The sequence below is a fragment of the Eptatretus burgeri genome, chromosome 11, assembly GCF_056783735.1.
Source record: "Eptatretus burgeri isolate ZD-2024b chromosome 11, Ebu_testis_v1, whole genome shotgun sequence".
NCBI classification, from domain to species: domain Eukaryota; kingdom Metazoa; phylum Chordata; class Myxini; order Myxiniformes; family Myxinidae; genus Eptatretus; species Eptatretus burgeri.
The window spans coordinates 78,908,584-78,925,631 of record NC_140971.1 but is presented as its reverse complement, the minus strand read 5'-3'; the positions used below and the strand labels follow the sequence as shown (position 1 = coordinate 78,925,631).

The 17,048-nt window shown below is 42.8% G+C and overlaps 1 protein-coding gene across 3 annotated transcripts in view; it reads left to right on the top strand.

Annotated features, from left to right (window-relative positions):
- The window catches only part of LOC147017450 (phosphatase and actin regulator 2-like), a 113,059-nt gene that overhangs the window by 9,629 nt on the left and 86,382 nt on the right, over positions 1 to 17,048 (top strand). For all 3 annotated transcript variants that reach the window (XM_085847119.1, XM_085847118.1, XM_085847120.1), the window contains exon 2: positions 12,803 to 12,840. In XM_085847119.1, coding sequence (XP_085703245.1) covers positions 12,825 to 12,840 — 16 coding nt within the window. In that variant the 5' untranslated portion in view covers positions 12,803 to 12,824. The remainder of the gene's footprint in view (positions 1 to 12,802; positions 12,841 to 17,048) is intronic.

Sequence of the window (17,048 nt, the reverse complement as noted above, 5' to 3'; positions counted from 1 at the left end):
GATTCAAAAAAAATAGGGCAAATAACAATATCGCTGCCAAACCATGTGACCTATGACATCATAGGTAGAGACCATTTTGTTCCTCATGGATAGCCGATCATACCTGTAAAGTTTTGCCTTGATCAGTTCAGTTTCGGAGAAGAAGATTTTCGAAGGTTTTTCTGTTAAAAGCAATATGGTTGCGGAACCATGTGACTGATGATGTCATTAACCCCCTCCCACCCCCATACAATTTAGCCCTAGGTGACCCTCAGAAATTTTCATCCTGATCAGATAAAGCGTTTGACATATGCAATTATGATGTCATAACGAAGCCATGTATGGCATCATCAAAAAAAATCACACTTGTTTCCCATGCGGAGGACTTCACATGTGCCAAGCTTCAATTTTTACCATGGAGCAGTTTTGGACATACAGACGTCCAAAGTTTTTTTTCCCCCTTTTTTCCAACATATCTGCCATACCACATGACATAATTATCATTAAAACATTCCACCATAAGTCGTCGCACCTATGGTGAAAATTTCGTGTCGATCGGATAAGCGGTTGCAGACCAAATTGAAAATTAGCACGGACAGATGTACATATGGACGGATGGACAACCCAAAAACATAATGCCACCGGCAACTTCATCAGCGGAGGCATAAAAAAACTCCCACATTTACGATTGATAAAGTTATTATGTTTTGTGTGCTTTCATCAGTTTCATGGCCAAATATTTGGGGTCAAAGCTTGGCTCAAAGCCTTGATATGTCAATATGTTGGCCACTTTTTGTAGGGAGCGATATTATAACATTACAGATTATATTTAGGCACACACGAGCTTAGTTGAATTGTTGAATACAGGAAGGTCCAGAAGCGAGACAAACCTTCAATCATTTGATATCCAGATTTAGTGAATAATCTTATGGTTTACAAAAAGTATTTACACTCTGGAAGAGGAAAAGGCATGAAGAACCATGGCTGTTTAGGTCAGTGATGCGGCTGTTCTTGTGAAGATTGTGAATGGTTATCACATTGTATGAGCACGGGTAGGCCGACAATATATCAATGACATGGACTCATGTTGGTGGAGCAGCCAAGCATGACGTTAGACATGTTAACATCATGATTACCTGCTCTGCCTTCTCCTTCAACACTGTCGAATGTATATCTGGCCCCAAACTTTTTCTTCTTTCGTCAACTTCAAGAATGACTCCAACCAATATTAAAAACAACGAAATAATTAATACTGGCAGACAGGACGCCCAGTTTAACATCCATCCGAGGGACGACACACACATTGATGAATCTCCCTGCTTGTGAAACACCGATGGATGAAAGTGTATAGTGGGTCGGGATTCTAACCCAGGCTACACAGATGAGAGGCGAGTGTGCGTACTTCTTGGCCATCTTGCCAGCCCTTACCACATGGTACTAAATAAAAAAAACTTCTCTATTTCAACACATAGTTGGTTAGAGAGGAGAGACTAACTGATCTGACTTTATATTACCTCCGCCACTGAAGATGAAGGAGGTTTTGTTTTCACCCCTTTCTGTTTGTCTGTTCTGTTTGTGTACATTATATCTCAAAAAGTTGTGGACGGGTTCGGATGAAACTTAATGGGCAGGTTGGGTGTGTGACAAGGAAGAATTGGTTCGACTTTGGTGAAGGTCCGGATCCAGATCCAACTACTAGAATGTTTTAAGTGATTATTCACCATTGAGAGATGGGGCGAAAGCTATATATATATATATATATATATATATATATATATATATATATATATATATCAATCACGATATCTCAAAAAGTTATGGACGGATTTGGATGAAACTTGGTGGACAGGTTGGGTGTGTTGCAAGGATGAATGGATTCGATTTTGGTGAAGATCCAAACCCGGATCTGGATCTGAATCCGAGAATTATTTAAATTATCAAAGTGATTCTTCACCATTGAGAGATAGGGCCAAAACGATATAGTACTGTATTGCATGATATTTGAAAAATGTATTGGGCCCGATATGTTCTCATTGATCAGGAATTACATGGTGGAGGTATGCGCTCTACAGAGTGCCCTTCTAGTTTTTAAGGCCATCACGGGTGATGAAGGTTGTGGTCAAACTACCAGGTGAGCGCCCAGGAGTATTGCCCCTTTGTCTAATATCTCTGTGAGGTTCTTTGTCACCATTCCTGTAGGTCCAGCTATTATTGGTACAACTTTGGCGTTCTTCATCTTCCAGGATCTTCTCACTTCATACTTGAGGCCTTGGTGTTTGGTCATTTTCTTGATTTCTGCATTGCTGAGTCCAAAATCACTAGTATTAACACTTCAAACAGCAAAGCCTTCTCTCTTGTTTTGTACCCAAGTATGATATCTGGTCCCAACACTTTGTTTTCGATGTTCACACTCATACGTGAGCGGTACTTCCATGTTTTCAGTGATTACTTTTGGTTCATGGTCCCACAAATTTTCTGGAACTGGGATACAAAGTTTTTGCATATGTGCCAGCGGATGACATTATAAACTCTGTTTGTGTTGTGTGTACAGCTGTTCTGACATGAGTTTGTTTTTTGTGTGTGTATTCGGTCATTAAGCATAACATATCATTCTCATTGCTAACCCCACCTCCACCCCTCACCTTTGTCTTTTTTTTTTCATACTCCTCTCTCTTTCTCTTTTTTTTCTCTTTCTCTTTCTCTTTTTTTTCTCTTTCTCTTTCTCTTTTTTCTCTTTCTCTTTCTCTTTTTTTCTCTTTCTCTTTCTCTTTTTTCTCTTTCTCTTTCTCTTACCCCCTCCTCATCCCTCCTTCCCGTGGGATCGCAACATTTGGTGAGGCATAGCTCTCCCCACCTCCCCCCCTCCTTCCTCTCCTTCCTCTCTCTCCTCTCCCTCCCCTCCCTCCTCTATCAACCCCCCTCCTTAATACCCCCCACCAGTGAAGCGAGGGGTTGTATTTGCTCGTGAAATTATAATACTGTGCGGGGTATCGTGTTCTCTGAACTCTGTAGTTTGTTCCTGGATTCCTTCTTGTATATTCCCTCCCTTATGAACCCTGTTTGCGTATTAAACGTACTTGGTCTCGGGTGAATTTGCCTGGTCATGGTCACTGGTGATTAGCAAAGCCCGTTGATGGTTAATTGGCTTGCACAATTAAGCGCCACACATCAAGACTGTGCTACACTCTCCGGCTTCACTCCGTCTAATTAGACTCGAGGCGTGTGGTGCTAATTAACATAGTGCTTGGCTGATTCGGTGACCTCAACCACACAGTGTTATGACAATTGGACACGTGATCTGACTGCTGGTCTTTAAGTTGGTTGACCATTACGGTCACATTGAGGTAACCTGCCGGACTCGCACCAGGCAACTGGAATGAACCTCGCGACTTAACAATATTATAACAGTTTTCAACAATCTATAAACCGTTGAAACCAACCATGGCTTGCTGAAAATATTTCAATTTCGTTGAACCCTCACCATACCATGCTCTAATTCCTGAAATAGTGATTTTGCTTTTTCCTGTATCATCAAACTCACGGGAGGTTCCGTTGACCTTGATCTTTGATTCAACCACTTAACAATTGCTCCATGTTCATCACCTTATCTCTGCCTCTTGTTATTCTAGCAGCACTTAACAGGGTCACACTGTGAGCACATTCTCTTATTTTAGCTGTTTAAAGTAGTTTGGGTGTACAATGTTTTCTTTAAATCGTTATATTTTCAAAACACCGTTGTAATGAATCAATTCGTTTTAAATCAAACTCTATTCCCTAATTAGTCGGTGATGTTTCAGACAAAGTAAATGGAGGACTTGCTGCATTGTCGTATGGAAAGACAGTCGGGATGCTTGTGTGAACTCCTCATATGTGGCTAACTTAAAGAGACACCGGACTGTGCATTTCTAACAGTACAGAGTATGATATTCCATGCCCCAGTCGATTTGAGGATTTTTGATCACTTCAACATTGCTTGTCAATGACTGCTGCTTAGGACTTCATGACTTCATACTTTTTGTAAACCATAAGATTATTCACTAAATCTGGATATCAAATGATTGAAGGTTCGTCTCGCTTCTGGACCTTCCTGTATTCAACAATTCAACTAAGCTCGTGTGTGCCTAAATATAATCTGTAATGTTATAATATCGCTCCCTACAAAAAGTGTCCAACATATTGACATATCAAGGCTTTGGGCCAAGCTTTGACCCCAAATATTTGGCCATGAAACTGATGAAAGCACACAAAACATAATAACTTTATCGATCGTAAATGTGGGAGTTTTTTTTATGCCTCCGCTGATGAAGTTGCCGGTGGCATTATGTTTTTGGGTTGTCCATCCGTCCATATGTACATCTGTCCGTGCTAATTTTCAATTTTGTCTGCAACCGCTTATCCGATCGACACGAAATGACTTCATGACTTCAATGACTCAATGACTTCATAGGATATGCTTGACTGTCTTTACCACTGCTCTGATCCCATACACCAGATCCTGTTTAAAGGATGAGATGAGCTTTTGTTGTCGGGCATCAGTTGGAGCCACATCAGTACCATCACCTGCAAGTAGTGTACTGGGGAATTCATTGAATGACTGACTCGAAGCTACAGTGACTTATTCCTCATTCAAATCTTGTAGATGCCGTCTTCGTGTTTGCATACAAATTGAATTTGGTAGTCCGTTGAACGTTTCACCTGCTCGTCCTACAGTTGTCACTCTGTGCGCTTGGTTGAGCTCCATCAGGTCGCTGCCTCTCCCTCGTCTTGACAGGTACATTCTCGGGATGCATCGATTCTTGTAAAACGTTTTGTGGATAGTGAGCAGTTTCCTTGTTTTTATGTCTAGTTTGTTGATTTCAGATTGTGGCCAGTTTGTTATTCTGCAGCTGCATTGCAACACTGCTGGTACTGAGTTTGTTTATGGCTTTAATTTTGTTTCTTGGGGAGAGGTGTGTTATAAGGATCAGAATTGTAGGCAAGTATTCTTTGATATCTGTTTATGACATATTTGACATCCCTTTTCTACTCCAGGGCATTTGTATGATGCTTCGCTTTCTAACTCCAGTGTTGTATTTCGGTTGATTTTATTTTAATTTTTTTATGTTGTCCGTTTTTGTTGGTTTAATTTTGTACAAATGTGCACTTGGCACATTTATCTTGGCAAAATTCCATTTCAATGTGGTTGGAATAGCATTTCACTAATTTCAGTTACTCTGCCTATTTTTCATCATTTGGTGTGAAGAGCTTTAAATCATCAATGTCTCGTGGAAGTGTCACATTTCCTGTTTTCAACATTCCTGTTTCTTTAGACATTCCTGTTTGAATTTTAGGGTGTGTCCATGTCCTTGCTCATTAATGATGTTGTTCAGTGGGTCTAGGGCCAGGCTAAACAGGAGGAGGAGGAGGAGGATGGGGAGGGGGGGAGAAGGGTCGGAGGCTGCCTCCCTGGAAGATCCTGCATCATATCGAAATATCATGATAGGCGTACTTGGACCCGTCTCCCATTCGGTGACATTAAAGTCAACAATTAGCAGATACCTCTGTGGTACGACGGGTTGCTAGGCAACCACGAATACTGTCCGAGATGCTTAATTTGGGCAGGGTCTAGCGTCTAACTCCGCTTTACCTTTCTGGAAAATTAATCACCCCAGATGGGGAACCGTGCTCTCAACGCCTCACTGCTTGTCAATGAAGAACGGCCGAGTGATACCTTAAGTGGGATGTTAGCTCGTGACTAATTGCAGTGAAACAGTGGGGCAGAACTCCCATCCACTATTTACACACTAGTGTCTAGCCAGTGGAGAAAAGATGTTCGGGCAGTTTGGAAAGTTTATAAAGTTTAATGGACATGTATTTACAGGCAAAACAGTTCACAAGAGGAAAGACCTTCCTCCGAAACACACAAACTCCTTAGTCAGTTAACTTCGTACTATTCCACGCACATTGGCACCTCAGTCACACCGGGGAAACGAGATAAAGAGGAATAGGCAGGGCTTGTTGGCAACTTCTTGCTCACCCGACATAAGCCTGTGGACTAACATTGGTCCCAGCATGAAAGAGGGCTCAGGGCCAGGCAAAACAGCAAGGGGAGGGGGGGGGGATTCCCAAAAGATCTTTCTCCCCAAAAGATCCCACATTGTATCGAAATTGTGCTCAGATGAAAATATCGAAATACTCCAGTGTTTCAATCTTTCCTTCCGAGTGGTATCATATTGTTGGGTATTCTAGAGCTACATTGGTTTCTCAATCGGTTTGATTATTTGGGGGTTGCTCTTGTATACTTGCATGCATTTTGTCATCCATGAATGTGGGACACTCAAAAGTTGTTTTTTTGTGGTCTATATCCAGGCTGTGGACAATTTGGTTCTTCTCGTTTTACAATTTCTGAGTATGGCCTGGTTTAGTAGTTGGTGGTCTATTGTTCCATAGCATCCTCTTGCATCCCTTCTGTTTTGCCTCTGGGCTTCCTTGTGTTAGGTGGTAGTGCATCATTTATGTGATGATTCCCGTTAGAAGTTTGCATGTTATTGGTTGATTATTTGTAAGCGCGTTGGTTTTCTTAAGATTTTTGGATGATGAAGGTGTTGCCTTTTGTGAGACACTCATCCATTACCTTTTCCTCTTGGATGAGTTTGCTGCTCTCCACAATCACTGTGCCCGAGTATTCATCAAGTTGCTCTCGCCAGATGTTTAGAATTCCATCTGGATCAGGGCTTTTGAAGTTTGGCATTTTTGCAAGTTGTTTTTGAATTTCATTTTCTTCATCAATTATCACTGGTGGCATCTCCCTTGGATGTTGCTTTTCCATGTTCAAATTTCGGATCCATTCTGCCTCCTTGTTGTGTGCTTTTGGATCTTCATACATTCCTTTCCAGAAATCTTCTGGTTTATCTTTTTCAGGGGTGCTTGATACATTTTGCTTTTGTTTCCCTTGGCTGCAGTCGCATCTTTACATTTGTTTTGTTTTTCTCATTGTTGACTTCATTGTCGTTTTTATTATTAGAGTACCAAGCCTTTCACGCTGGGTTAACCTATTGTTTTTATTATTATTGTTATCTTCCTTGCCAACATTTCTATTTTGAGTTTGTTTTTAGCACCCACTATCTCCAGGTCTTTATCTTCAACTTGTGTGTATGTATGTATCATACATATATATATATATATATATATATATATATATATATATATATATATATATATATATATATATAAATTTTTGGGGGTGGGGAAAATTCTCTTCATTAGCTTTGGGATTTGGTTTCCTCTCATGAACTGTTATCAGTGGGTGGAGGTTATGTTTTCACCTCTGTCTGTGACCAGGATATCTCAAAAAGTTGTGGATGCATTCAGACAAAATTTGGTGGGCATTTTGGGTGTATGACGGATTAATTTGAAACCCGCATGTCATTGGTCGTCACTTGCGTTACAAGAGACGCTTAAGTAGCGCGATAGCTGTCATGAGCCATCACGCTCATCAGTTTTTGTCCAGGGGCACACCTGGGGAAAAAAGGCAGAAAAAAGAACCAGAATAGGGAATACTCTACAATAAACTACAAAGGAATTATGACGGTAACTCGAGCAACAACTAAAGTTAAAGCTCTGAAATCAGATGTTTTACCATCACTTCATCAGTGTTTGGAAGAGAAATTCAGCTCTTTTTATTAAGAGATTTACAAGTCTATGAAGTGGCTTGACCCATCCAACTGGGGTGATGTCGAGTCCAATTTTAAGTCACTTGGATTTCTGGCCTCCCACTTTGAAGTTACACTTAGCCACTGCGACTTTAATAAGTTCAAACTGAAAAGGGAGTGGAAAGACCTGAAGTACATAGTGAGCCACTACTTTAGCAAAGTGAAAGCCAAGTCTATGTAGAAAAATATCTTCGAGTACCACACACATGAGTTTGAAATGCGTGTTTGTTGGTTGGAATACTAATGTGTATAGGCATCAGCAATAGCTTTGTGGAGGGGATTGAACCATCTCACTCACATGTTGGCAGACAGGAGGCTAAATCTCAAGCATGGTACCATGGAGGATCTTCTTCTTGTTAAAGTCAACAATTTGGTCTGGACAGAAAAAGAGAGGGAAGAAGTGATGGAAGCTGCACTTGACAACTACGTGAAGCTACGGTGGAAGGTCAAATTGGACGTCACTGACTACCCATCAGGCAGCCTTGGAGCCCTCGTAAAACAACAAAAAATTGGACACATTGACTTTGAAAAATCAAGCAGCAACAGTGACAGTATTTTGGAATCAGCAGTCATGACAGTTGTTCTGGGGGTGGAAGTGGCTTTAATCGGAATGATTCAAACACATCAGATATAGAGGACGACACCCAATGATGCTGATACGGACGTGTTTTTGGAGGCTCTTGTTGGCAGCTCTGAGAATGAGGACATTACATTGGTTGTGTTTTTGTGTTTAACCCAGGCTGGTGTTGGATGACTCAACATTATGAATATATTCTAGTTGAATGTATGTTAAATATTTGGATCAGAGACAATTTGTATGAAATTGACAATGCATTGCAAGTATTCCAAGTCTCTTTATTTTTTTTTCCGACACTATCATAATAAAATACAATGTGCAGTACTTGTTCTTTTCTCTATTTACTTCAGCAAATGCAATCTCACTCGCAAAAAACAAACAAACATCGAGGAGCGTGATTATTGATGGGAGCGATCACTCTCAGAAACAAAATCCAGGAGAGCAATTCACAGCTCTCGCAGATTTTATAAACACAAGTCTCTGCATTACCAAAAAAAAAGACTTGCTAATTTTTTTTGTGTAACTTTGCCGCAGAAGTCTCCTCAAACTGTGGTCCTCATCACAAAAGTACTGTACCATTCTTTTTTTGTATACGAGACAGGAAAAACATCAAAAACTGTTTTATTAAAATGGTCACACATTTTAGGCAGGAGAGGCGTACAATTAGCACTTGCGTTACGTCACTCATGTTGCTTCCTCTACACACTTTCTAACACAAGATAAAACTTTAAAATGGTAAGGCGCATAAGGTTATGACAGCCACTGGAGGATTAAGTGTGGCATTGTGGGTAAGCCAACTAAGTGAGGGAATTATGGGTAATCCAAAAGCAAGTATTGGTAGCATGGGTCATTGCAATACGATGTGATGACATTTTGGTAAATCAGCAGCTGTGAAGAAAATCCTAAAATGACACTTTTCTCATCAGGTTCTTGTGTCACTTACATTATTCATCACTCACGTTACAAACTTCAGCTTGCCATATAAAATTTTCTGAAAGCTTTACATTTAAATTAAATTTATTATTATGGACGACACAACTCGTAGAAGGAAAATTACACTATCCCAGTTGAGCATTGGTACATTCAGAAGAGAGAGATTAAAAACATAGTTTTGTTACTCACGTTACTCGTCACACATGTTGCATTAAAAATACGAATGAAATATCTGGCTCTGCAGGGAAAGTTTGGTAAAAGGTGTATAAAATAACCCTTTTCTCATAAAATGTTAACATCTGTGTTATCAATGTTGTGTCCTCGGGTGGGGATTAGACCGACCTGGACGGATGGCCGACCAGTTCTACCTTGGAGGCGAACACATGATCCTTGGAGATTAATGGCACGTGTGGGACGGGAGGGCAGCAAGAGCATGCACCAGAGGCACTCACCAGGATGGAGGACCAGGGTTTATACTTAAACCCACAACAAATAGACAGACCCAAGCAATCTTAATAAATAGGGGTTTAATGACATAAATCGGATGTTTATAATAGAAATAAAGCAAAATGGGATAATAATGAAACGTGAAGTGCACTAAATTCCTATTTGAGGGGACAAAATAACAGACTAGCAGATTTTCATACAGACAAGGGGACAAAATAAATAAAAGAAAAATCCCTCCTTTTTTCTTGGCACTTAGCTGTGTGCCCAGAGATGATTTTTTTTAGAACTTTATGATCAAACCGCGTCGTCCTGTGCGGGAAGCTTGCAAAATGGTGCCCAGCCACTCTCTGGGCGGGAAGCACATGGGAGGTAGTTCATGTGGATGTTCCCTTCGTTATTGTCCCAGGAACCACTGTACAGTCTCTTTTCATGATCACACTTGCCGACGCCGCTCCTCTGCAAAATTGCGCCGCCTTCTTTCCCGTTGGCACAACACGAGGCTCCAAGGCACGTTCTCACAGGTCCCAGCCGAACAGTCAATGGCTAGCGTCTAGCTCCATCACACAAGCAAATTCACACAATGAACAACGAGATTCATGCTGCCTTTTCCCCGTGTCGAGGGCGGCCAGCCAGAGCCTCTGTCTTAATCGCATTACTCACAGAACCTCCCTTCATGCTCCTGTTTGTGTCCCGACCACCGATCCTGCCTCAGTCCTCGTCTCTTCTCCCTCACATCACCCGTCCATCATCCACCCTAGGGGCGTGGTCTCGCTCGTTGTCATTCCTGGAGGCAGGGTTTTCGTCTCCTTGGAAATGTCCGGTTGGGTTGTTGTTTTAAGGACGTGATTCCTTTTTATCGCCGGTCATGCAAATGCAAAAAAACAGGAAAAGGTCACCGGGGGCAATCACATACTGGGCGAAATTAGCCTTCAACTCTACCTAGTTTAACACAGCACCACCCACACCCCCCCCCCCCATGCGGTGACACATAACACTTAAGCTCACAGTTTTCCTACTTAAATTACATCGAGATGTCTCCCACTCGTCCACAGGCATGCTACTCTATGCAGTCCTACCTTTGCTATGAAATTCCTCCATCTACCCCACAAACATAACAATATATGATACAATTTAACTGATTATTATACTTCAATGTTGGCTGGAAAAGAGGTCCTGTGTTATCATTAGTAGTGATAAAATTATAAAAAAACAAACAAACAAAAAAAACATTGCAGGCATTCAAAATGTTGGTATTTTATTTCTTTCTTTATTTCTAAATTTTAATTGCTATTTATGTGAAACTTCTTGGTTTGTTACCCTCAACATGTGCACTGTGCAATGCAAACCTTAAATACTGTAATCACAATCTGGATGTTTGATTTATTTTTTCGTCACGTCCTAATTTCCGTGTACAATGACTCGGTGTTGATTTCCTTCAAGGGGGTTGACTGGTAGAATTTTACCAATTGATCGGTTGGTTATCCTGATTAGCATTTTTGTCTGTTTGTTATTCTTCTATTCAATAGTGTTGTGGTCTTTTTCTGTATGGCGTCAATCTTATCTCCTCTAATTTGTTGGGGAATTCTTCCATGGTCTATGCTGCACTTCATCATCCTCATCTTTCTCCTCTCCTCTTTTGTGCAATTCTCCCTTCCTTGGGGTGGGCCCGCATCCACTCCCCCATCTCACTTCATCTCCACTGCTGGGCTCCCAGAGCTACGCCTTGTTTTGAGCTCCAGCTTTGCTGCATAGTCCCTCCCCACGCCACTGTGGCCAAGTCCCAACCATCCCTCTCTCCAGCCCATGGCGAGCCCTCAGCTCCGATCATCCTCCTGCCACTTGTTGTCTGACCCTAGCTGTTATTTTATATCTTCTATTCTTAGTCACGTATCTATGTAGTGTTAATGTAATCCTTTCAAATGTATAAAGTGGAACCGTCTCTGTCCTGATGTCCAATTTTGTTTTCTTCAGTTGATCTATAAATCTTTTCACCCTCCCACGCATCTCCACTCTTCATGCGTAGAATACACTTTACATTGGAGGATGGTTTCCAACTCCTTAACACTCCATCTTTCTTTATTTGAACTTCTTTTTTGACTTTTCTGAGCAAGGTTGCACTTTTCCAGCATCTCACCTTGGTATATATCCTTCCTGTCTCTCAGTGAGACAACATTCCATCTCACTAGAGGTGCAGTTTTTGTTCTTTTCAGCACACATTCTGGATGCTTGGTGTGGCTGAACAGATACAGGGCTTCGCCTGCAAGTGGTCTGTGGCCCTTTTATTTGAGATTTTTTTTCCCCAACACAAGATTTGTGTCTCTCCAACACGCCACCCCCGGCACTCCGATAAGGATTTCTCCCTCCAGGATTCGCTGCACAGGTCATTCAACAGCCTGACCAGGGCGAGAGCACGCACCATCATATCCCTCAGGGCTTATCTCCCCCTTGCCTCCATGCCCCACAAAACAGCGACATCTGCTGCCAGCATCGCGGGACAAAAATCATCTGGGGCTAGTGTGTGTGTGTGCGTGTGCGTGTGCGTGCGCGTGCGCGTGCGCGTGCGCGTGCGCGTGCGCGTGCGTGTGCGTGTGTGCATGTACCGCAACACATAAACCAAACACCACCATATTCCCTGAGACTCACCTCCTGCCACGAATGAACTTGTGTTTCGGTGTGTCCTACGATATCCTCGTGTGGTTTTTAACAATTTGTATTTTTGCCAATAAACTTTGGCACTGCTTTGTGTTGTACTAGTTTGGTATGTTCGGTTAATTATAATTAATCATGGGCAGGGAGACCCTTTCTGCACACCTCTGATCCAACCAACCATGATGTTTCAACCATTTGATTAAGCTTCTTTTGTTAAAAAAAACCACTAGTTTACGTACACACGTACGCCCATACTGTGTTGAGCAAGACCCATCCTTCAGACTTGCTTCCTGCCACTAATCACTGATAAAGTGGTGTTTCAGTGTGTCTTATAATATCCTCATGTGTTGGTACAGGTTTGTGTTGTGTTTGCTTGGAATGCTTGGTTAATAATTAATCGCTCTCTGCACACCTCTGATCCAACAAACCATGATGTGTAAATGTGGTCCTTTTCACGTACAAGTTTGCACCTTAAAATGGTTTCTACCTGTTCCATGAAATAATGCTGTTCTCTGTTGCTTTGCAGGTCTGGCTCCCTCTGAACAACCATGGATAAACAACCGGGTGAGTTGCAAGATTGTGGTCTTGATGACTGTGTATAAAATGTACTGTACCTCTCTCCCTTGAGCTGCTGATTCACTTTGCATTCTGTCGGCACCTTGACTGTACCAGTCTTGTTTGGGAGCGTTTCTGGTGATGTTTGTCAATGGCTTGGTGAAAGGCTTGGGATTTTAATGGATTTTATAAACTGATTTATTGCATGGTCAGGGGTGCAAATTAACATTTTTATCCACCGGCCAGCAGGGCCGGTGACTAGAAAAAGTTACTGGCCCAGCAGAATTTCTACCGGTCCGATAAAATAAAGACAAAAGTCACAAATTTGATATCAAACACTTTTAATATACTCACATGAGTGAGGTTGGTTTGATGAGTGAGGTTGGTTGGATGAGTGAGTTTAATGGAGGAGGTTTGCAGAATGAGTGAGTTTGATAGAGGAGGTTGGGTGGATGAGTGAGTTTGAGTGGGGTGGGGGTGGGGGGGATGATGCAGAGAGGAGGAGGTTGTGGGTGATGCGGGGGGGACCTTTTTTGTGTGGGTGATGGGGGCAGGGGGTTGTGAGTAGTGCTGGGGGGCAATTTTTGTGGTTGTGGGGGTGGTTGTGGCTAATGGACGATTGGGGGGGGGTTGTGGGTGATGGACGATTGGGGGGGGTTGTGGGTGATGGATGATGGGGTGGAGGGGGGGGTTGTGGGTGATGGACAATGTTGGGGGTACTACTCGTCCACCCAACATCACATATAAACTCACTCATTCACCCAACCTCACTCATCAAACTCACTCATTCATCTAACCTCACTCATCTAACTCACTCATTAAACCAAAAGCCTCAACAAACTCTCATTCACCTAACCTCACCCATTAAACTCACTCATTCACCCAAATCCATTCATTTAACCAACCTGGGCATGAGAAAATGCGTCCAAACTGCGCAAAACCGTCAAATCACGCGTGATTTGGAATGAGATGAAAACAGACAATATGGCCACCGCAGAATTACCGGTGATTTCTCTGGATTTCTGCGGACAAAAACAGTTGTTCTAATTGAGAAAACTAGTAGAGAAGCTAGTACAAATTGTACAAAATAACAGGAATCACCGGTGATTCGCCAGCCGGGCAGGTAAGGCAGTATTGTGTACCCGCCCAGCACAAAAGTTAGGCGCCATTGGTGACCGGGCGGCCGTTAATTTGCACTCCTGATGGTGTTTCTGATAAACTGCGCACACCGATGTGGAAACTCACAGCATGCTGATCTTTTGAAGGGTTGTTTAGCTGGCTGAAGAGCGATGTGACAGAGGGTAAAAATGCAACGTACTGACAGCGAAGCAACAAGCAAAGGAATGAACACGAAAATCGGAAGGAAAGAGGGTCGGAAAGATACTGACTAGCAGTGAAGAGAGTTCGGTTGGGGAGGGTTAATCGGGGTAGAAAAGATCGACGGTAAGGATTAGGGATGATGTACCACCTGCTTGAAGCTCTTGACGGAAGGGTGGGATTGAACAGCCTCAGGAATGTGGTTCCACAAATGTTAGACTTGAGGAACAAAATAAGTGAGGTGTGCAGTTAGCCATAAGCCTGGATTTGGCGAGTTTAACCAGGTGAGGGGTGACTAGAAAAATGTGTGCAACTTGGAGAAGCTGGACAGGGTTGGAGGGCTGACAGCAGAGGGAGCTATATTGAAGGAGATGTAGGGGGGTGGAATTGAGACCATCTTGAGAGCTTTCAGTTCCACAGAATACAGGAGAGACAGATGTAATGCTGGGGCTTCAGCCCAGAAGGGAAAGCAGTACCCCATGAGCTTTGGACAAAGGCCTTGTAGGCTGTGAATATTCTTGTTTATCAAGGAAAAACTTGGAACGACATTGGATGCCCAGTCTCTGGTTGGCTATGGAGGCCAGCTTTGCTCTGTTGTTGGCTCAGGAGAAGTAAGTGCTGATTATGAGGCCCAGAAGTACAGAACCTCTTCCAGTGGCTGACGATGGAATTAGATAGGTAGATACGTTTGACAATTCTTCCCAAGGGAAAAGAATAGACAGTGTCAGGATTGAAAGACGTGTTCCATTTATCAAATCAGCATGTAATTAATGATTTGTATGTGGGCGTCTTCTTCGTTCTTTGTTCATGCGCAGCACAAAGCTATGGGAGTAGCTTCGTTAGCTGAGGGCACGGCTAATGTAATGTCCTCTGCTGGTAAGGGCAAGAATTTGGAATTTGTTCATGGTGCCGGCGATAGTTTGCCGACGCTTCACGAAGGACACCGTGGGATCTTTAGTGTCCACCAAAGAATGTTGGCCGACGGGACGCCCGTTTAACATCCATCCGAGCAACGGGCACACACATTGATCAATCACCCTGCCTGTGAAACACTGGGATGACAGTTTATAGCTGGGCCGGGATTCAAACTCAGACTCCACAGCATCGAAGTGAATGAGCGTACCTCTAAAAGTGAGTGAGCGTACCTTTAGGCCATCCTGTCAGCCCTTGGGGGCATAATCTGTGTACTCATTCTAAATGTTCTATCCAAGTCTTTAAATGTAAACTGTAATCCATCCATCCATTGGCACCATACTCTGTGCAGAGCGTTGGTGCTGCTTAAGCAGTTCCCCTGGCTATTGGGCACAATCCTGGACGGGTCGCCACTCCGACACAGGATACCAGCAAGCTGGCACTCATTTTGCCAACCTCGGAAGGATGACAGGCAGAGTCAACCCCACCTGGTATTAATTCAACAGCCCAGCAGAATTTGAACTCAGGACCATCGGATCCCAAGCCCACCACTAACTATTAAGCCAACACCAGGCATAAACTGCAATCTGCCTCCATAAAGGCCCTTTCTATTTCCTTGTTTTGACGTTGTCTGCATCAAATGAGAAATGATGCCACAAACGTTTCTGTTCAATGGGATCCTGGCAACAAATTCGCTTTTAGGCTGCATATGGTTACAAGTTTAATTCTGAATTAGAATTGCAGCCAACCGCTGATAATTTCTTTCAAGTTTTGCAAATCAAGTTCCAAATAACGTTTTGATCATATTTTATTGTCACTATACCCTTCCACAGGTATCATTGCCTTATGGTCACTTCTCCCTTCCCCCCCAAAGGGCTCTTCCACACAATTTCCAGAGATGGTTGTTGTCATGATGTGTTGTACAACATGCTACTGTGTGTTTGTTTACCTGATTTCTCACAGCCTGCTCATTAAAGTTTGGCTTTGCTTCATTGTGCTGTACGTGGGTTTGCAAGTGCCTGTGCTTGAGGGGAGGGCAACTCATCATTGCTTTGCAAAGTCAGGCCTTGTGTTTTATCTCATTTGGGTATTTGCTATGGATGACATGCCCCATCAACCGTCGGATGATGGCTATTCCAAGCAGTACGAGTGGGTTTCCTAAAGCAGAGAGGTGATTCTAACCGAACACTTTCTCCCTTTTGTCCAATGAAACGCACTGCAGGAGAACTCGCAGTTCTGTCCACTGAGGAACTGAGGCATCCATTGGATTTGTTGGCATTTTCAGTCGTGCTATCTGTGCTCTACCGTTTCCTTTCCGACATTGCTCCCTCTGTTCTGTGTCCTCCGACCCTCCTGATCTACTTCAGGACACACGTGTTCTTCCAGTTAACAGCTGGTGTTTAACTTGCAAAACCCAGGCTGACTGCCACCAACTCTTTTATTCCTTACTTCTCCTGTGTATGGAACCACCTGCTCATTAAATTTTGGGTCTTCTTTATTGTTTCATACATGGGATTGCAGGTGCCGATGCTTGACGTCAAGGTAACCACGTTGGGCGGCTGTTGTGTCTCACTCTTTCCTCCAAAATTTCAAGCAAATAGTGCACTGTCATCTCTTGTCATCCCCATTTCTGACCCATGATCTTTATTACCCCCCCCCCCCATTAACCTCTCATAAGCTAACTATGTTACTTGATAGTTTCAGTCCCCCTCTCTCCTTTTATCCTGTTTGTTTATTCCCTCAAAGTTTGTCTCTGTCAGTTCTACATTAACTCTTTATATGAGCCTCTCTCTTGCAAGGAAGTAATTTCCTATGCTGACATGTCACCTATTGGCATGCACTACGACAACTTTTGATCACTGTGTTCTTGTTCGAATTGACATTTAACAACATCATCTGTGAGCTGAGGAACTAAGGCATCCAGACTGTACATGTTTTTCTGGAGTTTATTTTCCACCGCTATCTTCACAAATCATCTGGCTGGTTGT